Source organism: Halyomorpha halys, unplaced genomic scaffold (genome assembly GCF_000696795.3).
Source record: "Halyomorpha halys isolate HHAL.00 unplaced genomic scaffold, Hhal_1.1 Scaffold803.1, whole genome shotgun sequence".
In the NCBI taxonomy this organism is placed as follows: Eukaryota; Metazoa; Arthropoda; class Insecta; order Hemiptera; family Pentatomidae; genus Halyomorpha; species Halyomorpha halys.
In genome coordinates, this window is record NW_027115654.1 from 424,464 (window position 1) to 449,202 (window position 24,739).

The 24,739-nt window shown below is 30.9% G+C and overlaps 2 protein-coding genes across 5 annotated transcripts in view; one reads left to right on the forward strand and one right to left on the reverse strand.

Moving 5' to 3' along the window:
* Positions 1-853: 853 nt before the first annotated feature.
* Tsr1 (Tsr1 ribosome assembly factor) lies at positions 854-15,873 on the forward strand. Of its 3 annotated transcripts, none has more exons than XM_014429495.3 (13): positions 854-1,115; positions 2,550-2,673; positions 2,747-3,011; positions 4,192-4,408; positions 5,016-5,219; positions 5,302-5,478; positions 9,280-9,436; positions 11,189-11,386; positions 11,738-11,955; positions 12,209-12,463; positions 12,731-12,841; positions 14,028-14,235; positions 15,672-15,873. In XM_014429495.3, exons 2-13 carry the CDS (start codon positions 2,565-2,567, stop codon positions 15,806-15,808), a joined length of 2,256 nt encoding a protein of 751 aa, XP_014284981.1. In that variant the 5' UTR covers positions 854-1,115; positions 2,550-2,564; the 3' UTR covers positions 15,809-15,873. The 3 variants fall into 3 exon arrangements, with proteins under 3 accessions (XP_014284981.1, XP_014284980.1, XP_014284982.1); XM_014429494.3 differs by lacking the exon at positions 854-1,115 and adding an exon at positions 1,970-2,084; XM_014429496.3 differs by lacking the exon at positions 854-1,115 and adding an exon at positions 2,132-2,256.
* A 2,237-nt stretch (positions 15,874-18,110) lies between these two features.
* The window catches only part of lin-52 (DREAM core complex component lin-52), a 50,859-nt gene continuing 44,230 nt past the window's right edge, over positions 18,111-24,739 (reverse strand). Inside the window, exons 1-4 of one of the 2 annotated variants that reach the window (XM_014429487.2) lie at positions 22,650-22,822; positions 21,989-22,076; positions 21,328-21,441; positions 18,112-18,527 (exon numbers count right to left, since the gene is read on the reverse strand). In XM_014429487.2, coding sequence (XP_014284973.1) covers positions 18,388-18,527; positions 21,328-21,441; positions 21,989-22,064 — 330 coding nt within the window. In that variant the 5' untranslated portion in view covers positions 22,065-22,076; positions 22,650-22,822 and the 3' untranslated portion in view covers positions 18,112-18,387. Of the gene's footprint in view, positions 18,528-21,327; positions 21,442-21,988; positions 22,077-22,649; positions 22,823-24,739 lie in introns of those variants that run through there. The other variant, XM_014429488.3, reaches the window with a different exon arrangement.

Here is a 24,739-nt window from a genome sequence, read left to right on the forward strand (position 1 = left end):
GACTCTCTCGTTGTTGTCCTAGCCGAGGTATCTGGTTGAGAAATCCCTTTTAACTTTCGGAGGCCTTATCAATTCGTCACGCACCACATAGCGTTCAAACCTTATTACGATTAGTGGTCAACGAGGGTCCTCTTCTGTGGGTCTTTTTCTCTCGGCAAAGTCCAGGTCTTAGGCCCGAGCTTAATACCCCGAGCCGTGCCGATAGAGCAAACGATGCCTTCAGTCGTTTCTGCCGCTGTATTAGGGTCACATTTTATTCCTATGGTGTTCCTGTTCAACACGATTTAATTTGGCCGCTAAATTTTTAATTTGATTTTGGTTGTTTTGTTTTCATTTAACGTTTCTTCTATTAGTTTTTACTGCTTAGCAACGTAATCCTCCATTTTATTTAGGCGCTCACCATTTTCGAAAGCGATATCCACTTGCTTTCCTAGCGTACTCTTGACCTCCTTTTTTTCAGTTTTAAATTAATATCATTCTCTGTTAGATAGTAGCATTTACTGTAATATATCATCTTGCATAACGAACACGCTAGCGTAAATTTATCTTCTCTAGAGTAGTATTTTTACAAGTAGGGAAATGAGTTATTGTAAAATAGGATATAAAAGCAATGATAACAGAAGAAGAAATTAATAAGTGGGAATAAACGGATTATCCTTTGATTGGCTGTTACCTTTACAAATATTCCACACTAATGCAATTAAGCATTTAATATTTTTATATACTTGTGGTATATGTATATAAGTAAATACAAAACTGACTCACAAAGAACAGATAACTAATGATACAATTTAGTAATGACGAAACTGGAAACAACCAAACAGATGTTCACTCGGCAAAAATTGAACTGAACTCAACTGAATACTATTGTCATTCTAGTCCTTAAGCCTATCTACATTACCCATTTAATAGGGGTATTGACCATGTACAAATCTCTGCATATAGTTATGCATTCTTATTAGACTTATATTTCGCTTCTGCATTATCTGGATTTTTCCTCTATGTCATACTTATTCGTCAGGTTCTACAGCGAGTACATATAGGGCTTGCATACCCCTTCATGGCCGCAAGAGAATGCCTTACCAAGTAAAGTATCTATCCAGCTAGGATTTACGGTGAGTACTCGTAATTAATAATCATCCTGTCAATTTATCTTCTAGCCAGCTACAAAACCTTTGAACACGCATTGTCGAGGTCCTCTGAGATGAAGTACTTTACCTCTATAATTGGTATCAGGACCTATTACACAGAGCCACCTGGAAAAGGCCTTTGACGTGGTGTTCCGTCAGTGTGTGCTTTCCGGGACAGTCCCTTCAATGGGCTAAATTCCTTATTTGGTTGAACTTATAACTTCTAAACTTATATATAAAGTTATAAAAATTATAACTTCTTCGGAAAGCGAGACACGCGGATGGAGTGTCTCAATTGTCTAAATCATAGTAAAATGTGGAAGTCGTACTGGAACCCTTGTGTTTTTTTCACAAAATACAAAGTTTCAGACTAATTTCCGCACACGTATTAGATACTTACATGAATGCTAAATCAATTAGTTGAATCTCATAACGATTATGGATTGATGGCATATGCTTTGTTTTGAGTATGCTGCTGTTAGTATTGGGAGGAGCAAAAGGTTTTATTTCGAAGTCATGGAGAGAAGATAGGCATATGCACTTTAGAGAGGACGGTATAGTTTGATTAATCTTGTTTCGCGTTTTTTGGTTTGGTTAGTTTTAATTTTTGAATGATAAATCTTTCCAACCCCCCTTCTGGAAATAAGGAGTGTCTTAATATTAGGACCTAAACTGTTTTCATAAAAAAAATTTATTCATAATAACACTCAGCATTGTTTATAACTTCAGCTACGCTTTTAAAGCAGGATAAAAGGTTGTGGTGTTATATATTATCGATTGAAATAATTTTTTTAATTGTATATATTTATTCTACAAATCATATGACTCTATAGATTTATATAGTGGGATAGGTGTGAAACATGTCATGTTATAGTTCATGTTATATACATGTCATGTCATGTTATAGTTCTGTTAACCATAAGCTGACAACCGGAGGTCTATGTTAGGCAAAAAGTAATTTCAATAACAATTACTTATCTATTAATGTAATTTGAAATTGTAAAAATTATAAAAAAATATTAAGTAATTTTAATTAGTGATTTCGACTACTAGACGAACCACTGTAATTGTACAGTACAATGAAATGCAATTGTTATTTTTCTCCAGCACTGGTTAGGGGGGGCAGGTAAAAGTAGTATAATTTTTGATACTGTATTCTTCTCATTTTGTTTCTGAGAACCCTATCAATTTTATGTTTTTAGTTTAGTATTTTATATAATTTATTTAGCTTCTATATATATTTTTATGACAAAATATTTTATACTAACAAAATGGACTTTCAATCCCTGGTCCATCAAGTTGTTTAGATTAGGAGCACGTGCTATGTAACATATATATAACCTACCTCCTGTCAGTTCAACTAGGTTGTGGCAATGATGTTTTAAGAAGATTTTTGTTTTTGTTTTTTGGAAAATTCAGTTCTCAGAGTGTAGTATGGCTCTCACTACTCCTCACATTCACAGGCCTGGAACGCTAAAACAACAGAATAAACCTCATAAACATTGGCATAGGAGTAAGGGTTCTCTTGAGAAGTTAAAGAAAGGTATAAACCAACTTCTTTGTTAATCATCAAACCAACTTATTTCTTCCCTTATGTTAAAAAAGTAATATTTTAGGAAAGACAGCATCGATCCCAGGATCTATTAGACATAACAGACATGAGCTGAAAAGGGAAGAAAGAAGGAATCAAGCTCAGCAAAACAGACAAAAGAAACGGTTTGAATATTTGCAGAAAAGGAGAGGGTTTTGTGAAGCTCCTTTTCTTGTTGCAATCCTTCCATTACACCATGAGATAAATGTTGATGAAGTAATGTCAATATTAAAGTCCGCTGATCCTGATTCCAGTGTTACCTATACGTCTGAAGAGCATGTTCATATCAAGTAAGATTATGAATTGTCTTAAACAAAACTATTTAAGATTTAAGTTTTTTTCAATTTAGGCTGTTTTTACTTTAAGGGTATTAAGGTGATATGTGTCATCTCACAGATTTTAGTTTTTTGATGAGAAGGCCAGTAGTTTATAAGGCATTAGAAAAAAAAAAAACTGATGATATTAGATAATCAATCTTCTTATTGTAATTGAATATTATATGTTGTATGTTTCCCATTAAATAATCATTGTGGTAGTAGCTCCATTGTTTCACCTGTGTGCCTATTTAGTACATATAATGAACTCAAGACCAATTGCATCTAATTAACTGAACAAAATATTTATGGAAACACCTATGGAGTATTCACTAAAAAAACCTCTCTTGACAGAATGTGTCGACAGTTTTGGCAGCGTTGTACTAAAAATATTTTTTATGGATATGATATGTCTTAAAATATTAAAATAAACCTAAATGAAAATAGATTACTGTCATTTCACTTATCAGTGATTCTCCTGGTTTGCCTACAAATCATGGCAGTCGTTGTAAAAGACATTCACCCCAATTTTTACTTCATGCTATTTAACTTGCCATGGATTCTATTTAGATTATATTATATTTATTTGGTTCAACAACATAGATGAGGCATAAATCCATCATTAAAATCTATAATGATGGATTTATGCCTCATTGAATGTTAGGACCTTCAAGAAAAACTAATATAGGAAGTGTCCCAGTATACAGGTTCGTCCCCTATAACCTCTACAAGTTTCGGAAATTCGATTTGATTTTACTGGGTCATAACTTTGGCATGTAATCTATCTTTTGAGGGCATCATTGAATTTTAAACCTCCAATCCTTCTCCAGTGTACCTAACTTGAGAATTTCCAGTGGAGTTAGGTACTTATTTTACAGATTGTGATAGTAAATTAGATTTTCAGATAATTTTCTAATTGGTTGTAAAAATGGTTTTCAGTTTTTGGTGATTTATGCCTTTCGGACGCTTCTGATAAATTAAGTACTCAATATTAATTTGTAAATGTATGTTGAATGTATTTTTAATGTCATTTTTTAAAAGTGCTCTTTTACTTTTACCAGTTTTGTTTTTGTATTTAGAATTTAATGGTCAACATATTTATCTACAATAAATGCAATTATTATTTTAAATTGGTATGTGTATTTTTTTTTTGCAGGAGTCCCAGAATAAAACAAAAATTTACCTTTACTACACTATCGGGCGATAATCTGTTCGACCAACTTGATGTGGTTAAAGTATGCACTACTGTTTTACTTCTTACTTCAGTGAAAGGAATTTCATCAGAGTCTAGTGTTGTTTTGGATGCAATCCTTGCTCAAGGTATACCTACTGCTGTGGTTGCTATAACTGATTTGGAAACAATACCTCAAAAAGTATGTACAGAGCTTATTTCCAGTTCCATATTAACCATTTGCTAACCAAACACAACTCAAATTGAAATATTATATATACTTTTTTTTATTATTTGATTTGATATTTTTATGTTTAAATATATCACTTAAAACAAATATTTAAAATTGTCTCTTTATATGTTGCTTCCGATTGGGGAACAATAGTCTGTCAAGAAGTCATGTCAATAATCACTTTGGTATCAGATAAATATTTGTATTCTATAAAACTCACATAAATAATGTGTATTAAATATAAAGATCATTTGGAGGGAAAGTTATTTTATTCTAACTGGATAGACTAACATAACATCATTTGAATAGACAAATCTTTTAAACTATTATATTTGACTAATTAAATGTGAAGTTTACTTGTGCTTAGTAGTATAATTGCTATTGCAATATTTTGCTGGGACAAGACCTTTATTTATTTTTCTCTATGAAAATTAAATTTGGCAAGAATTTATGAGATTCATTAGAATTCAGTTTTATATGAAGAAAATAAAGTATCTGTCAGTGTAAGAAAAATTTTTTCATTTTTTTTTGTTTATGTTGCTGATCTTTTTTAATCATTATTTACCAATATTTCTAGAAACGTTCTGAAGCCAAAAGTGAAGTACAACATGAAATTGAAGGTATAGTCCCTGGGATTGACAAAGTAATGTCATTAACGAAAGATATTGATGCAATGAATGTTCTTCGAAAAATTGGAACACAAAAGCAGAGAACAGTTTTGCAAAGGGATAGGCGATCTCACATGTTAGCTGAGAGTGTTCATTTTATAGAAACTGAAAAGGTTAAATTTTTCATCAAACTCTACTATGAAATTTGAAAAAGTAAAATTATATATAATTACCCCTTTTATATTTTGATTTCAGGGCAAAGGTACATTAAAAGTAACTGGGTATCTACGGGGGCGCAATTTAAGTGCTAATTCTTTAATTCATATCCCAGGTTGGGGAGAGTTTCAGATAGAACAAATAGATCTTGCTCCATTTCCTGGTGATGATATCACTGATCCAAAAGTCCTAGACCGACCTGATCCATTGAAACAGGTATGTTAACATTGATATATAAGGGAGATAATAAAACTAAAATGTGATACATTATGATTCCTTCCTTGGGGGTCTAAGTCTTTTAGTTATTTATCTCAACTGAAGCAATCGCAAATTAAATAGTTAAATAGTCTCATCTTCAATAACTAAATTTATTTTGTCATTCATTTACTTTTTTTAATTACTTTAATGTATCATTTACTACTTCTGGGTCCACTGAGGACTTGTTTTGGTCTATTGATTACAGGACAAATGCTATAAACCCCTAATTTAATTCACAAAAACATATTATTTACCTATTTGGGAATGCTATATCAAATAAGTAAATAAGAATGTGAATACTTATAAAGGATGTAAATTAGTGGGCGGTTGTTGGTTGTAAATATTGAAGAGTGAGAAATCCTGAAGACTATTATTGTAGCACAGGCACGGAATGACTAGGCCATCTCTAAGGAGAAGGATCGCTTATTTTTCTACTTAGAGCGAAATTGGTAATGCACTGGGAGAACTAATTCTCATCATAAACTTAAACAGCAGAGTAGGAAGAACTTATAGGGTTATATATTCTATTTTAAAATGTGCACATTGATTGAAATTGGAGTAGAACCTAGCCTGTTACTCACTCTCCTCAAGAGAACAAAACAATTTAAGCTTAGAAGGATGCCATAGACCAACCAGCTTCCCATACGTGATACCATTAACATGTTGACTGCCACAGTACTTTTCAAGATTTCAGTCTAGGAATCCAATGTAAGTTTGGCCAATTAAGCCAAGTAAGCAAACTACGAGTTATCTCGTAGTTGGCAGTTACCATGTTAATTTATAGGATCTGCTGGCTGTAATGGAAATGACAGTGTATGGGCCTTCCTACTTGGAGTTTAATTTGGTTGTCAACTTATCATATATATCGTTGTTCAAAGTTGGAATGTTTTTTTAAGAACCAGATCTCCAGAACCGAAATGGTCTTATAGGCATCTGAAATTATATTGATAGCTTTGTTTTAAGTTTGCTTCTGCTACATGATACAGTTTGTTAAGTTTACTTATTTTAGCAGCCCAAAGAGTGAATTTGTCCTTGCAGACATCAAAACAACCATATAGGGATAGAGTGTGGGTCAAAAGACTTGTAATGGCTAAACAGTTGCAGAAGAGTTGGTTAACCCATAAAGCTTAGCCTTTAACCTGCATAACCTCTGCATGAAACAGTAAACATTGTGATATCACTGCTACTTCTCATTGGCAAGCAGAACTAGCAAAAATGCCTGTTTCAAATCAAACGAGGACAGATAACTTACCTGTGTGACCGGATGTAAATAGGTACATAATTCATAGCGAGATCCTTTCCTTACCATTACTACCAGAGGCAACTATGGTGATTTTCAAGACTACTAAGTCTTCCTTCAACTTCCGATCCAATTCCTGTTACATTGCTAGTAATAACTTTAGGTGAGTAGTGGTAGGAGTCTTAATTGATAGGTTAGGTTTGTTTGACATAGATTTTATCCTTATCCAACAGCTCCTTAAAATGATTTTGTTCCTTCTTATTCTATCACTTACAGACAGTGGTCATCCCTAATAAAATTCCTTCATCTCCTCTTTTTTTCATTCAGTGTTCTTTGTTACCTCCAACCTTTTTTTTTCATTAGCAATTAATGATTTACTTGATTCTATTCATCATGTTCGGCACTCATTATTCAACAGTTCCAGAGATTTCGCTAATTTGTGGCTTTAAAAGCCAGTCAATTGCTTGTTTCCTCTCTTATTTTCCTCCCATTTTGATTGCTGTGGCCTGGTTTATGGAGGGCTCTAAGAAATAACAAACGTTCCTATATTACTGAATTACTTTGCATTCCTCTATTCACTCCTCAAATTCTAGAACCTGACCAATCGATATTTATACTCCATCTCATAGAACTGCTTCCTTTGACTGGTCTTTTCTTGTTTTTTTGTTTTTGTTTAGCGGTGCCTAACTTCATTGGTTATCAACGCCATTTATGTTTTGTTTAATTTTGCTTATATTTTCGTTTAATTTTATGTATTTTTTAATTTGATTAATTATTATTTTATTTTTTTTTCTTCCATTCAATGTTATATTTTGGTCTGTAAATGTTGTGATTTTAAAAACTGAAACACTAATTCTATTGCTTTATCATCGTCTCGAAGGGTTTTTGAGATATCTTGGTTTAGTCTTAAGCTATTGAGGTGTGGTATATGGGCATTGTTGGAAAATATGGATTATTGTTGCAATACTGGCAGTTCAGGGACGTTTCTTTTGAATTAAGATAGGAGTGGGTGAGCCTGGTGTGACCTTTTCTCAGCCTGGTCAGTACAACCTCCTCTCAACGGCATTTGCGACTGGAGGTAACCCAGGTTTTGATATCCTTTTTAATAATTTTTAATTTACTCATTGGGCTTTCATTCCACAAAGATTAGCATTTATCTTTGACTTCCTTTCCAAGAGGTTTGCTCATTTCTGATGGAGTTAAATTGCTTTACCCCGTCCCGAAAGCGCGAGTGCTTCTCTTGCAGCGTGATTGGCTAGTTCATTCCCTGCGATTCCTACATGACTTGGAACCCATATAAATGTAACTGACATACCCTTATTGTGTAAAGTGTTTAAGTAAAAATGGATGCATACATACTCTAGATATATACAATATAAACCTTTTAATGAGTCTGTAATTATTGTTATGTTGGTGTGGTTCAAAGACAAACAGGAGTGAAGTGCTGCTGGTATTGCATTTAGTTCAGCAGTGAATATGTTGCATAGTTTGTGGAGTTTAATTTTGAATGTTGAGTCATTAGTTACAAAGAAAGGATGATGCTGTTGATTGGTCTGATTTTGATCCATCTGTATAGATTATAAAGGATTCGGACATGTTTTGAATTAGATGATATGTTGAGCCTATTTAAGCCATAACATTTTCAATACAATGGAAAGATTAGTCATGTTGAATGACTCATATGTTTTATGAATCATTCCATCAATTTGAACTACTCTAAATATTCTAGAGAGATTATTGAACCACCTTTCTGAACCACTAGAGCCACTTCTCTTACTTAATTTGTTCTCCATACTCATGAACCCAACAATAAAACTGATATGTTAAATGAAGAAGCTGCTGTATTTATTATATATAAGGAGAGAAAGTAGTTAACTCCAAGTACCATCAGTTAGCTATCAGAATTGTCTTCCTGATTTCTATCTTCTATAGATTTGTTATTTTCAATTCATCATTACTGTAACAATTAAATTAAATCTGTACAGCTACAACCCATGAAGGGTTAGGGGTGCAGTACTTTTAAGTAAGTACTATTAGTAGATCAACAGTTGTGCAAGAAATCACGCTAGACTACCCGATTTTTGCCCCCAGAGGGCTCCCGAACCTACAGGGTTGACATGGCTACAGTGAAACAGAAAATAATTTGTACATAGCCGGATTTAAACCCGGTTACTTAGAGTTATTAGCACACTGCCTTACCATTGAGCTACCACTTCCACTGACTGTAACAATAATGTTAAAAAGAAAACATTGAAATATATAAATCTTGTTATCCTGATAGCGGTCAATATACTTTCAGATGACAGTATCATTTATCATTCTAATTTTTGAAATTTTAAGCAGTTTCGTGATTTGATTTGAAATTTTAAGCTGTTTCGTGATTGTGATTTACTCTAAACATGATAAGATTGTGAGGGAACTGATGATGATATGTATTAAATAAAAAGTGCTTGGATAGATTTATTAACCCTTTTATAGGAAAAAAATATTTAAGATAAATATTAATTTTATTTCATCAGGAGTCTCTTGTTAGTGAAAACATTCCTGATCCAATGGATGCTGAGCAAACTTGGCCAACTGATGAGGAAATAAGAGAATTTTCTACAAAAAAAGTTAAAAAGATACCAAAAGGGATGTCTGAGTATCAAGCTGCCTGGATTCCTGACGAGGACACTGGTAATAAAATCTATATTTTCTGATCTTTTTAACATTGGTTTGCATGTCTTAGGGTCAACCTTACGCTTGTCTTTTGTCTTGAGTACTTCTGTCTTAGGTGATAATTGGACGACCTACATAATCAAGAAATATGGAGAAGAGTACTCCAAGCATTGAGAGCAGCTGGCTCTAGGACTTGTCTTCCTTTTTCAGCTCTCTTATTACTTTATTTCTTCTACACCACTGAACTCTTGCTTCAAATGTTTGGATTTATATATTAAAGTTTTTTTAATGTCTTTTATAAAATTACTTCAATTTTAGAGGGTTTGCAGAAAGCTACTGTAACTACAGAGTTACGGCTAGTTTCTGTAGAATAAATAGAATTGTCTATGAATAACAATAAGGATAACTGAAGCAGTATTTTTGCTTAAATAGTTTTTTATATCTTTTCTGAAGACTTGGTGGCCTAGCATTTTGAGTGAGACAGCATTTCAGCCTTCTTGATTTAAGGGTTCTGGTTTATAACAGACCTTTGTAGTAAGTCTTAGTTTTTACATTCTGGATTGATAAAACTACGTTTTATCTATATTATTAGAGAATCCTATTCATTAGAAAGTTAATACTTGGCACCAACTACAAAAAAAATGAAAAATAAACTTTAATGGAGAGAATAACATTTTGTCTTAAAATTATGCTAAACCTGTGCCTGGTATGAAATAAAAAAGATAGTTGGCTCCAAATGGAGTGCTGATTAGATATATAATTTTTTTTTCTTTCTTCATTTAATTTATTAGTTAAGAATTACCCAAAATTGTGGTAAAGCAATGCATTCATTAACATTTGAAGAGCCAAATTCAACCTAACATAAAAAAAAAAACTACAAAAGAATAAGTAAACACAAGTAATGAATGTTATTGGAATAGTATTAACCAGCGGCTTTGGGTAGGTATGAAAACATTTCAAGAATAAGCTTGTTATTGTTTTAACTTGGATTCCTTTTTTCATTTATTCTTCTGTCTGATTTGTAAGTAGTAATTTTAAACTTAAACAAAATGGCAGAAGTAAATATACCAATATTTTTTTAATCAAACTTTTTGAAGTTTTTCTGCATTGACCTATTACTTGGTAGTTTTTTGGTTACTGCTATATTCTTATGTAAATACTAAGGAAAATGTAAGTGGAAGAGTGTACTATGAGAAATATTTGGGAAAATTAAAAAGTTAATTTTTCTCGAAAGAATATTTTGAAATATTCTTTTCTGCCTAGGTCCTAGCACATTTTTCTAAAAATTAAAATTGAAGTAGTTTTAAGAAGCTGAAAATTGAATTCCACTCTTCATAATCATTTGATACATTGGTTTCCTTATAGATCTTCAATTATGGGCAAGATATTAGGTTTCTAATCAGAGTAGTTTAGTTTTTTATGTATGTTTGAATAAATTTAGAGTACTTAGCAAGTTTAATTTGATTCGAACAAGATTAGGTAAGCTTTCTGTGTAATAATAATATTAATTGTACAATAAAGATGCAGGATTTAGGTGTTCTATATGCATTTTGGCTTTTTACTGCACCATTTTAGGTTTTTTACTGCACATTTTTTAGTATTTGTTCTTTAGAAAAATTCAGTCTCTACTTTATAACAATACTTTTTTATTTGTTGTAATTATAATTTGTTTTTTCTAATTTAATTTTCAGGATTTTATGATGGCACATATGCACATGAAGTTGTAAATATGGCCTATTAAATTGATTTACTTTATTTTAAACATTTTAGTTGAAGTAAATGATGATGATGAAGATGATGATGATGATGATGGAATGGATGTTGTCAGTGCTGTCTCAGAACAGGATAGTTGTGAAAGTGAAGAATATGAAACCATGACTGTGGCATCGGAAGCAGCACCTGACCCTGAAAAATATGATACAGAAATGGACTTGGATGAAGAGAAGGTTGCACTGGAAAAAATCAAAAGTAATCAATTAAAATTAGTTCATTATTATTAAAATACAATATACTTAATAAAAAATTACACTGATTTATAAATTATTAAGGAGTTTCAAGTTTTATTCGTTATTTTTAGTTATGTACTTCATACTTCAGTTTTATTTTTGGTATATCCATAGATGTGGTAGATATGGTAAACAACAAACAGCAACAACACAGTAAATTTAAAAATATAGGATTAGCCTTCTTATATTAGATATCTTTTTCGAAAACTTATTACTCTTCAGTTTAATTTTAAATACTATTATCATATTAATTATAATACTATTATATTAATTATAATATAGTATTTCTAATGATTGATTTTTTTTTCTTTAGGGGCAAAAGAAGATTTAGAGTTTCCAGATGAAGTAGACACCCCTCAAAATATTCCTGCTAGAGAGAGATTTGCTCGTTATAGAGGATTGGCATCATTTAGAACTACACCTTGGGATCCAAAAGAGAACTTACCTCTTGATTATGCCAGAATTTTTCAATTCCAGAATTTTACAAAAACAAAAAAAGCTGTATTGGCTGAGGAGCCTTCAGGAGCTCAAGTAATTATATCTCTGCAATAATAACAACAATCTCGATTATTAGGATATACTAGTTTTAGGGAAAACGCAATTTGGTCAAAGTCATTTTTTGCAACCTTGTCAAATCAAGGAAACAATTTATCGGTTTCATTTAGTGGATATTTTAAAATATATGGGTTGAAAAGATTTTAAAGTTGGAAACAGTGTTTTTTCAGATATTGTTTCAGTTTTCAGTGCACTTAAAGTTTTATTGTATTGATGTTTGTACTTTTAGGCAGGGTGGTATATCAGCATCCACTTGAAAGATGTACCTACTGTTTTATATCAGATGAGAGGGCAGCAGCCAGTGGTTTTATATGGAATGTTGCCTCATGAAGCCAAAATGTCTGTTATCAATATGGTTCTTAAGAGAGTTCCTGGCTCGACTGAACCTTTAAAATCCAAGGAAAGTCTTTTATTTCAAGTTGGTTACAGAAGATTTCGTGCTTCTCCAATATATTCCCAACACTCCTCAGGGAATAAACATAAGGTAAGTAGCTGTAAAAAATAAGCCATAAATAAAAAATACGTAATAAAAAAATAAAAATTAATAAATAATAAAACAAAAAATAAATTTTGAAATGGTTATGCCCAGTGGATTACTCATCTAAAAATATTTTCAATTTATTTTTTTTAGATAACTCTCCCTCTCCCTATATATTTATTATTTAAAGTATATGTATATATTTTTTAACATTAAAGTTTTATTTATTTCCTTTCTAATCTATAATTTAATTTACATTTTACTTTGTTTCAGTATGAGCGTTTTTTTCAACCAGATAGTGTAGTAGTTGGTACAGTATTTGCTCCAGTTGTCTTTCCTCCTGCTTCTGTTCTCGTTTTCAAAGAAAACAGCGATAGAACTATTGTAAGTTGACCATAAGTGTTTGTATCTACAGGGTGTTTCTGGATTAAGTGGCCAAACTGAAAATATGAATTAAGGACCTAAAAAAAAAAAAAAATTTCCTCTGAAAGTATGTCTGCAAACACTTTGTTTAGGAGATATTCACACCTAAAGATTTTCATTGTCATGAATTATTTAGATTTTTAATAAACAATGAAAGATTTTCATTGTTATGAATTATTTAGGTTAAAAATTCCAAATAGTATTAATCCTTATGTTGCCAATAGTTTTTATACAGTTAAGGATAAAAGCCCATATTAGTATTCTATCTAATCCATCTCCTAAACAAAGCGTTTGCAGACATACATTTACTTTGAACAACATTTAATATGAATCTTAATGTTTACATTTAATTAATAAAGTAGTTAGAACAAATTAATAGGTTTTATTTATTTCATATAACTTAAATAATATCAATGAAAATCTTTGTGTGAATATCTCCTAAACAAAGCATTCGCGGACATACCTTCAGAAGAAATTTTGTTTTGTTTTCAGGTCCTTAGTTCATATTTTTAGTTTGGCCACTTAACCCTGAAACACTCTGTATACACCGATGCATATATTTTTGCCCTTATTTAATAAAATTTTAGTGTTTTACCCTGCTGACTTTTTAAAGTTTGAGGTTGAGGTACTATAAAAATTTGTTGAATTAAAAAAATTAGGCTGCTCTATGAACAAAAATTTTCATGTTCAAAAATCAATTATAAGATGTTCCTTCATTAACTTTATAGTAAATAAAGAAAAAAACATTAATGTTTCAAAAATATCTTTATTTTCATCACTGTAATTTTCTTTACTTTTGGGTCATTTTTTATCTTGCAATTATATAATAAAATTAAGAGTAGTAAAATCTCACTTAACTACTTACTTACAAAAACAACTTTTTTTTATTTAATGTTAGCCAATGTACCCTTTTCAGGATCTGAGCATATTTATGTTATGTACTTTACACTTTTTTTTTTTTTAACCAGAGTGTGGCTAGGGAAGTTCCCACTTAATTTATTATTGTGTTTTTACAGAAAATTGTAATTTATTTAAAGTATCAAGATAGTGATTATTAATATCAGTTCATGGCTTATTTGAGTTTTGCTTGATTCATTTATCAAATATATATTTTTTAGTCGATATCATTAATCAATTTTTTTTTCAGACCACTGTGGCATCTGGTAGTGTTCTTTCTGTCAATCCAGACAGGATAGTTGTGAAAAGAGTTGTTTTGAGTGGTCACCCGTTTAAAGTTTTAAAAAGATCTGCCATTATAAGGTTCATGTTTTTTAACAGAGAAGATATTGAATGGTTCAAGCCTGTCGAACTAAAGACTAAATATGGTCGCAGGGGTCACATTAAGGAACCATTAGGTATAACTTTTTTGTGATTTGAATATATCTTAGATTTTGTTTGTAATATAAATTGTTAAATATAAGGTTTAGTGATAAATGTGAAAACAACTCTTACTTGGTGAAAGGGAGAAAATATATTCATTTTTAAATTTTATTGAAAAAAAAATCTAATAGAGAAAAAGAAACTTATTTAGATCAAATTAATCATAGTCTATTCTCAACTGCCACTGAACTTTATAAATTTTTCAACTTTTGGAACACTTTGCATCAAGGTGTGCGGTGTGCTGTCCTCAATATTGTTTTTTCAACCAAGGCCAGAGTTTTTGTTACTTTTAAATCAAAGCATAGCACTTTTCATGAAAGTTTTTCTCCCCAACTTGTTTCATTTCTATGTTCTTTACAATGTTTTTGACTACTAAGCTTGGCCTGAAACCTAGGCTGATATAGTAAAACATGACTACTTATTTTATTACTGCTATATCCATTTATGGAAAAAATAATATTTTTTTCTTTATTTAAATCTTCTTTCGTGTATTGAAAGAATTTCCAATAATCTCTACCAAGACTGCAAAGACACATGAGGACGGGTGTTATCATGATGAAAAACTATGCCTTTGCGATTATGAGACAGTTTCATGTGATATGTTATCGCTCTATCGACGTTTCTATGATATCGCTCTATGGAGTGAGGGTTGTCTGTGACCAATGCTTGAATTTGGTCATCAACAGTTGAAGGACGACTGGACTGCTTTGCATCTTCCAAGTCAATATTTCTGGTTCTGAACTGAGCAAACCAAGTCATGGACAGTGCTTTCTCCTAAGACATCATCGCCATACACACTGCAAATTTCGTTAATCGTCTGCGCAGCAGATTTTCCTTTTCAGAAATAAAAAATCATTAAATGACGAGAATGAATTTTTTTTCTCTTCCATTTTGAGCAAGCAAAAACCACTTAACGATAAGGAATCTTGGTTGAAACTAATGCATAAAAGCACCTAATCCTTTTTTAGGATATGTAAACATTATTGACCAAGTAAACATGATTTTTTAAACACTTGATTTACAACCCAATATTTGATGTATACGACATTTTTTTTTGTTGCTTTATAGGGTATACCATTGTTAGCACTTTTCACTAGTTCTGTGAATAACAATATATTTTTTTGTTTTGCACTAAAAGGGATAATATAACAAATGGTTCATTTGCCCTTTAATAGGCAGTGGCTGTGTTTACGTACCTATATCAGTCTGAATTTCAAATTTAAACTGTTCAAATTGAAAATTCAGGCTAATATTTAGGTGGAATAAATATGGCCACTACCCATTTTAGGGTTTAATGACTTCTGTAGTAACTTCTGAGTTTTGTAAAATACTATTTTTACAAAAATAGTATTACTTTGCTCATTTGAGGGTTCTAAGTATTAATTAATTGACTAATAATTTTTGCTTACAGGTACTCACGGGCACATGAAATGTGTCTTTAATGCTCAGTTAAAGTCACAGGACACAGTATTGATGCATCTCTATAAAAGAATTTTTCCCAAGTGGACATATGACCCTTGTGTCAATTTTGCACCTATAGCTACCTAGATTTTAACTACATATGTAAATATGTATATAAATATTTTAAAATAAAAAAAATATATAAAATATTATTTTTCCTTATTGACTTAGAGCATATTGTTCGCTCTTTGAGCTGTTTATGGTCTCCTGCAATCCATTTTTTTTTTTGTTATTCCTATAGTTTAAAAGTGGCTGCAATAATAATTTCTAATTTTGTGATTGAGTCATCCAATGGTAAAAGGTAAGGAACAAAGTCTGAAAATAGAACATTTAAAGGGACACTAAAAAAGGCCTGCTTTTAAGGCATTTAAAAAAAGTAACTTTTGAACTTACTGTTTTTCACCTCTTAAAATCAGTTTTAAGGGAAATTAACATGGATCTATTTATTTACAGAAAAAAAAAATTAAATCTGTACCGCTACAACCCATGATAGGTCAGAGGTGCAAGTACTTTTACTAGACCAATGGGTGCGCAAAGAGGTGATTATGTCAGAATCATGCTCGACTGCCAAATTTTTACCTAATTAAGGGTACCTACTTTATGAGGCTGGCTGGACACCGGAGGGCTCCTGAAACCACAAGACTGATCCACAGCTACAATAAAACAGTAAATAGTTACCTGTCAGCCGGATTTGTACCTGGGTCCTTGGAGTTAATAGAACAGTGGCTTACCAATTAGCTATCCACTTCCACTTTTTCACCTACTTGAATCATCCAATGGTGAAAGAAAAGGAACAAAGTCTGAAAACAGAGCATTTAAAGAGATAATAAAAACCGGTCTATTTTTAAGGCATTTAAAAAATTAAGTTACTTTTGCACTTATTGCCTTTCACCTCTAAAATCATTTTAAAGGGAAATTAACATAGATCTATTTATTTGCAGAAAAAAAGACTTTTAACTTCATTAATTATAAGATTAACATATTTGTTGACTTTGTCCTCTTCAACATTTGATGATCCAATAATATATGAGTGTGTCAGACGCCAAGATGTACAAACGACAATTTTTCAAATAAAATTTTTTTTGTATGCACCTCTCTCTAAATATTTATGAAGCAATATTAATGTACACCTCAGTATTGCACAAATTATTAATAAACATGAGTTAATTATTGATAATTTCACAATGTTGTTAATAATTTAATATTATAGATACCAATAAAAAATCTTATTTACAAAATATTTACTCTTACGTCCTGGCTTCTAATCCACTGATATGTATGTAATAGTCTTAAATTCTGTTATACCTCATTAACTGCATAATACTATCGTGATCGGTCAAAATAAAGTTTTCGAGACCTTACTTGAAAAGTTTAAAAGTGATCTTATAAGATGTTCAGTTATTGCCATCATAGCTAATTTATTAGGACTCCTAAATGAAATAGTTTATTGAAGAAAACTCACTACCAGCAGTAATTTGAATAAACATTTATAACTGAAGTTACTTAAATCATTCCTTGAACATCTTTGTAGTTTTAATTGACACTTCAACAAAATAAAAATTAGAAAAACAAACAATTGAAATACCAGGATTATGTCCCTCAAGAATGACATTAATGTAGAAAAACAGAAATAGTGTCTTACCAAAATAGCAATTTTTCTCTATTAGTTCATGTGCTTGATAGCATAAATTATAGCCTTAATAACATCAGTGTAAAAAAAAACAAAAATCATTTCTCACTAAAATAATTTTACATAATGTTTTGTGTGCTTTATAGCATACCATCTCTTATTTAAACTAAAATAAGTTGGTGGCATAACTCTTGAGGTTTAATGGAATGGTTGTGCTCTAGGTGAGAAAGACATCTTTTGGTCTAAAAACTACTCCCTTCTAATATTGATTTTCTCTTCAAAGTCATAGTTAAATTATAAAGTGAGATACAAGTTTAAAACAAAATTTCTTTGAAAAAATAGAAGGGAAGACCAGATGAGGAATCTTATAAATCAAATACTAATTCAGAAATAATATGCAATCTATGTTGCAGATTTGTGAGACTGAATCAATCATTTTATGGCTATAATCTAGTAAATATAGAATCGAGAAGCAACAGCAAATCAAATTGGTATATATTCTTTCTTCCACTATCTCCTTAAGTGCTGTTAGGCATGGATGGTCTCAGTCCATCTCTTTGGTATAATATAAAACAAGATTACTTTTAGAGGAGCTTGAGTTAAAGAATAAACAAAGGTAATGAAGAAAAAACTTTAAACAATAATATAGTAAAATGTAAGTTTAAAATCAAATTCCTCTAAGATTTTTTTATTCTTTGTAAATAATAATAACTTTTGTATAAAAAACATATATTTAATATGTAATTAATGGGTTTAAAAAAGAAAATTTAATTGATTCGAAAATTTTATTAGAATCCAACAGAACATCTGGGACTGAAGTAACTAACAGACAGTTACAACAATGAAAAAACAAATTCTTTTCTCTCCAAAAATCTTTTTTTTTCTGTAATTACAAAAATATTATGGAAAAATACATGAATCAGCCCTTCTTCTCTGTATCAACTCACTTTTAATCCTAATCCATTCACTAGGACTCTCTTCTTCTGGATCGGAATACAAAGGTACCATTCAGAAGCAAGGCAATATTTGCGAACCATTACTTTTTCCTGGTGGACAGTATGTTCAAAAATCTTCCTCTAGTCATTTCCTTTGCTTCTTCCAGACCTAATTTATAGGCCTGGTCATGGAGCTTCTTTAATTCTTGAATCAGAGACTCTTTGGAAAGAGTACTGTAATCTATAGAAAAAAGCGTTATGTTATTTTATCAAAAGACATAAGTGAAATAAGTTACAACATAAATTGAACACAGCAATATCTTATTAGTTAGAACATTTTTTAACCATATTAAAAAAAAAATAAAAATTCAATGTATCAATCTAGAATGAATTCATGAAGTCAGAATAAATAAACAAGTAATCTACAAAACAATGATTTATTTAAGATTAACTACTGGTGCATTCATTTTCTAATAAATTAAATAGTATAAACATTATATTGTTGATTATAGTTATATTACTAGCCATATGAGGTATCACAGCTTAACAATATTTTAGAGCAGTGTTTCCAAAACTTTCAACCTGTGTATACAATATTTCTGATTTTCACAACACTAGTACCCTTGTTTAAAAAACATAGACTGTACAGTGAATTTAGTGAAAATAAAAATTTAGACTGAATGATAGATATTTTCATAATGCAAAATTTTAAAAATAAAATTGATCAAGGAATAAAATATATAATTAACTGTGGGGTTCTGAATTTAAATATAACTTTAACTGAGTAATACAAAAACATTCTGCAAAGTTTTTAAATTTTAATTTATAGTCTCAAAAATTTACTATGGAATTTATTTTAATCATGCTAGTAATGAAAGTTTTTTTGTAAATGAATTGAACATACTTCGGAACATATTTTAAGAACTCCACTTTTATTTTGCAATCATAGAACTTCCTATCTTTCTGATTAGCCCAAAATGCTCTATTCAAGACTCATAGCAACAAATAGTGGGATATAAAAGAAAAAAATACAGCTGAAGGAGTTAAAAATTAAAAACAATTTTTGGGTAATTTTCATTGCCCACATCCGCTATCTAGAGGATTCCTGGAAAAGAGGTTCTAAACACATTGTATTCATATGCAACAGTACTGTACATTTAAAATTGTCCTATACATAACAGTATCCTTTTAAGGAACTGGTCCTTATCAAAAGGTTTCATTGTGCCAGTAAATAAACAAAAATAGAAATCTGGTGTATAGAATATATAGAAGATTAGGTGATAAGAAGAGAGTGCGGTTGCTATGGTAATATGAGAAAGCAACAAAAATAAAAACAGCTGAAATTTTCTGTATTATCATTAGCATTGGTCCAATTTAGTTGATTATATTTTTTTAGTTAAATGCAGAGGTGTTATGAATAATTATGTGAACAATGGACACCGGGAGAAAAAAAATCCTTCCAATAAATCAAGTTGAAAAATTTCTAATGTTTAATTTCTTTTTAAAATAGTTTTTAAGGGTTTCAGACGATACTAATGAGTATGATCTGCTTTTTCCAAAAAAAAATTTCTTGGGCAACTTTACTTGAAGCCTCACTATGTTTTTATATCGTTTTGAGTATACAATATCATTCAATGGAATCAGTAATGTTTTTCAGAAAGAGACCAATCGACTGGTATATAATAGTTGAGAAAAAAACAAACTCTGAGCTATGCACCAAAAACATTTAATTTTTTTTAAATTGTTTTTTCTAGCAGGAATTTCATTAGCTTCATAACTTTACCATGGTGACATGGGACATATAGAAAAAAAAACAGCATATAAATTGGTCCAGTGATTCAAAAGTTTATTGGGGACCAAGATTTGAATCATTCCCTTATATATACACATATATATATGTATATATTTTGAAGACTGATTCTCTGATAAATGCAACAGTTTTCAGCATCTTCTTTTATTTTAAGAATGGATATGATGACTGAGTTCTTCTAGGTATGGTATTTTTCAGTATTATAACTATTAACTATTAACAACTAGATTAATCAATTCTTCAACCTGTATTGCCCTGCAAACTTACAGGAATACCACCAGTGTGCCATATGGCTCTAGCACCTTATTATTTCTTAGGTCGTTTAGAATTAGGCTAATATCATATTCTTCGTTACTCCACTACTGTAACATAAAACATCAATATCTTGAGATATTATTTTCAACATGTATGGTTCTTCATTGACCGTACACAGATTCTCTAGTAGATCCACTGTCTTACCTAACATTTGACATTTCAACATTGGACTGAATAAATGAGTGTAAGAGGAGGTTGAACTCCTCTAGCTAGGACTTATGTTGCCACTTGAAACACTCACCTGTAAGCTCATATATGTCTCCCTTTGTATGAATAGGATATATAATGCCTTTCCTCTATTACTTAGGCATTTTTATTTGACTCACATGAAAATACAGTATTATAATTTCTTAATGTAGGCCTTCATTTCTTTTCTTAAATATCTCTGCATCCATCCACCAGGCAAATTATTACTTTTCATTATTTTTTCAATCACCTCCACCACTTCCTCAAATTCTGGTGGGTTTGGCTGATCAATGTCATTTCTGTTCCCCACAAATACTATTGATTTTTCAAATCCATCCTTAGGATCCCGGTGAAGGATTATTACAAAATGTCGACTTGATCTAGACATTATAATATTTTTCTCTCAGAGAGCTTTAAACTTTAGTTTATAAGTCTTTATTCTATGCTCCTGTAAATGTTCATTAGAACCAATTTTTTTACAGGTTGGCCCTTGGTTCATTATTCTGTTTATACTAATATATTCTATACTTTAAGCTCGGAAATACAAATTGTTACCATGGCTTTAGCTCTGTTCTTATGGAAATAATCTGAATGAAAATATCGAATTTTTAAAAAAAAAATAAAACCTTTCATTTTGTTTAGAAACAAGCTAAAATTAAGTCTTATGTATCAAACAGTGATTATATAAAGACAAATGATATAATTAAATAGAAAAGTAAATAGAAATTACAATTTAACAGCTTATAGTCATCCTCAGTAAACTGACTCTGGAGTGATTCTATGTTCTTTGGAACAGAGGAACTAGAAAGAGCATTGCGAGCAGCATATTCTGTCACTCCAGGTACTGTAACAACAAAGTGAAAAACATATTATTATAAATTTGAAACATTTAAGGAAAAACTTTAAGAATAGAAAAGAAGTATTGTCACTATACATCAGTTTTGATAAACATAAACTGCAATTTTCAAAATTCTTTATATTTTTCTTGAAGTTGCATCAAAAACAGTTAAATAGCTTAGGACAACAATGGGTTTCTTAAACACTGAGGCCGATAAAGACAGTTTTTTTAAAAAGAAATGCCTTTTTGGACATAGAGAGCTCTGATATTGAGATCAGGATTTTTTTTTCAATAGATTACTTCACTTAATTTATAGAAGATAATTAAGGAAGAAAAAAAAGTTTTATTTTAGGAAACAAAATGTTTGTTGTAACAGTTTAAACATTTCCGGAATTCCTGACAAAAGATGGAAAGTTATTTAACATGACATAAACCACTTTGAAGGTCATACATAAAATTGCTTACAGATTATAACCCAACTAAGGATAGAATATTACTTCTACAGGCAACTTTAACGAATTATCTGAACAAAGGTAGTGGAAAAGAAACTTACTCGGCTCTGGCCAGAGCTCTGGCGATGACCTGTCCAGTTTTTCCAGGCTGAGCAATCTTTGTTCCCAGTCAGACATAATAAGATGAACCTGAATAAAAAAATAGATTTATATGAGCTGAGTATGAAAACAAACAGTACACATGTGGACTATTAGATAAATTGGTCAAACCAAAAAGTGCTAAGTGGTGCATAAGAGAAAAATTCATTATCACTCATAACTCATTCAAATTATTTAACACTTCGTATAATATCGAGACATACAGTAAAAACTTTTCCCTAGAGATATGTATAAAAATAACGTAAAGAGGTATTCTAATATGATAATGTTGCTCTCTGACACCCATGAAATTAGAATTAAAGAACTCCTAGCAAGAAAGAACATTGGTGATACATTTCTAAATAATTTCTTTAGAAAAAGTGGAAAACAAAAGCATTAACTAACTTCTTTTATGGAAGTAGATATTTTATACTCATTTCATTAAGGACTAATTAAAGTACAAGATTACATTCCATTGAAAGTAATATTGAAAATAATATATCAGTTTCTTGATTTGTATTTTATTTTCATAGCTGATCTCTTTCTCTTATTATAATTATATTAACAAAGATTTAATAATAATTGGATATAAAATAAATTATATTAGAAAAATAAGTTTTGTACCTTCCCGCATTAACTGCAGCAGGATAAATGCCGCAGTTAAAAGTGAAAACTGAAATAGACCATTCACACTTAGTAATTCAGCAGACAAGATTTAAATAATCCAAAACGAACTGAAAAAATTCAAAATAGTAAACAAGAAGGTTGAACGTTAAAGATGGCGACTGTTGATCATAATGGCCACCCTTCTGAATATAAATATAAAACAATATTAAATAAGAATATAAACCTAGAGAAATTTAATATTTATTTTAAAATAATATTTATATGAAAAATAATTCGAATAATAGTCATAAGTTGCCAGTTAGTCGTTAAAAATCAATGTTTTATGTTTTATCTCAAAGACCTATCGACTTTAGACACAAAACTACCTACTTGTAATTTTCCACCAGAATTTTAAAATTGAACGAAATGAAACAATCACATAAATTTCAAATATACTTAATTTAAGTCGAAACATTAAAGTTTAATCTTATTGTAAAAAATTACATGTATCTGACAACAAACTTTGGATAGTTAAAATTTTGTAGAATGTGTTTTGAGCTTCGAAACGCTGCCCGTATGGATACTCCTCGATAAAATGTTTGTAGCTTTAAATAAGCAGCAATACCAAAGGTAGTAAAAGGTAAGACACAACACGAATTACTTTTCTCTCTTACACAGTAATGCACTACTAATTCAGATTTTATTTCTGTTTTTTAGAGGGTTCGGAAAAAAAAAAAAAATAAAAAAAATAAGTAGCAAAAATACATTAAAACTTTTTCCCATGGTGTTTTGGCGGTTTGAAGAGGATGGATTTAACATTAAACACTAAGAAGCGGTCTTTTGGTCTCTTCTATTTTGGCTTTCAAGAAATACGATTTTTGGGACCACATATGTAGCTTCAGATGGAATAACAACTAAGAAATAAAAAGTCTAGACCATCTCAGAATATATCTCAAGCCTTATGATGCGAAGCTCATTCATTTTCTAGACCAAAAGCCCCAAGGGTTTCAGCAAATCAGAAACCTCTCAATAAATACCTCAACGGAGTAAAAAAGAACGATGAAAGTTCAACTAAGTGGAATGATGAGAAGAAAAGGACATCTGAAGGATCCAAGATTACCTTAAAAGAAGCAGTCTTACTGTCTCATTCTGGGGATGAAGCCGAACTATATCTGGCTTTTAATACCTCTAATAATTTTAGTAGAATCAGTTCTTGAAAAGTGAGGAAAAAGGAACCCGTAGGATTATTTTCAAATACTCAGTCAGAAGTCATCCTAAAAATATTCTTTTCATGAAAACACTTTCCATAATTAAGTATTATAAACATTTAAGCGTGAAGGATTTCAGAGAAATCGTACAGAGATGGTGGTTATCTATTCTTACAGACTAGATTTTTGATTTATGAAATGCATGAGAAAGCATCATCCGCAACCCATATAAGAATCACGTAGATAAATGAGAAAATAAGAATGGTATGTGAAGCAATCGTATGACGAAGAATTCCTGCGAAATTTCTTCAGAATCAAGCATTATATATATTTTTTTTTTTCAGTTACAAGGTATCACAACTTAAGCGACAATATGTTTATACGTTATTTGTTGTTGATTATTGGAAACCACTTTCTTACAGAGTCTGAAAGTAATCATTATTTTTGATTTCAAAACAGTTTCAATAACACAATGATACAAAAATACGTTTTAATAAAAAATTAAATACAAGGTCCTGGAGTAAAAGGAGAAAATAGATTGTTTATAAACACGGCATTAAAATTTTGTAGGGGTTTTGAAAAAAACAACAAAAAAAAACTATTCGATCTTTGATCAACAGCCTTACCCAGGTATAGTCATACTATTGGGGGCTTATACTCTGCTTGAGATAGAAAGGGTCCTTGCCAATCGAATTTTCATATGAGTTAATATATTCTGTACATACACCCAAGATGATAGCCAACCTCCTTTTCTCCAGCAATCTTAGTCCGTCCGCTTCATCTCGGCAACTAAGACTCTAACCTGATCCTCAACGGCTACACTGGTCCGTCCGCTTCATCTCGGCATCCAGTGTAGTTGGTCCTGTATAAATAACCACCTAAGAGGATGGCCAACCTCCT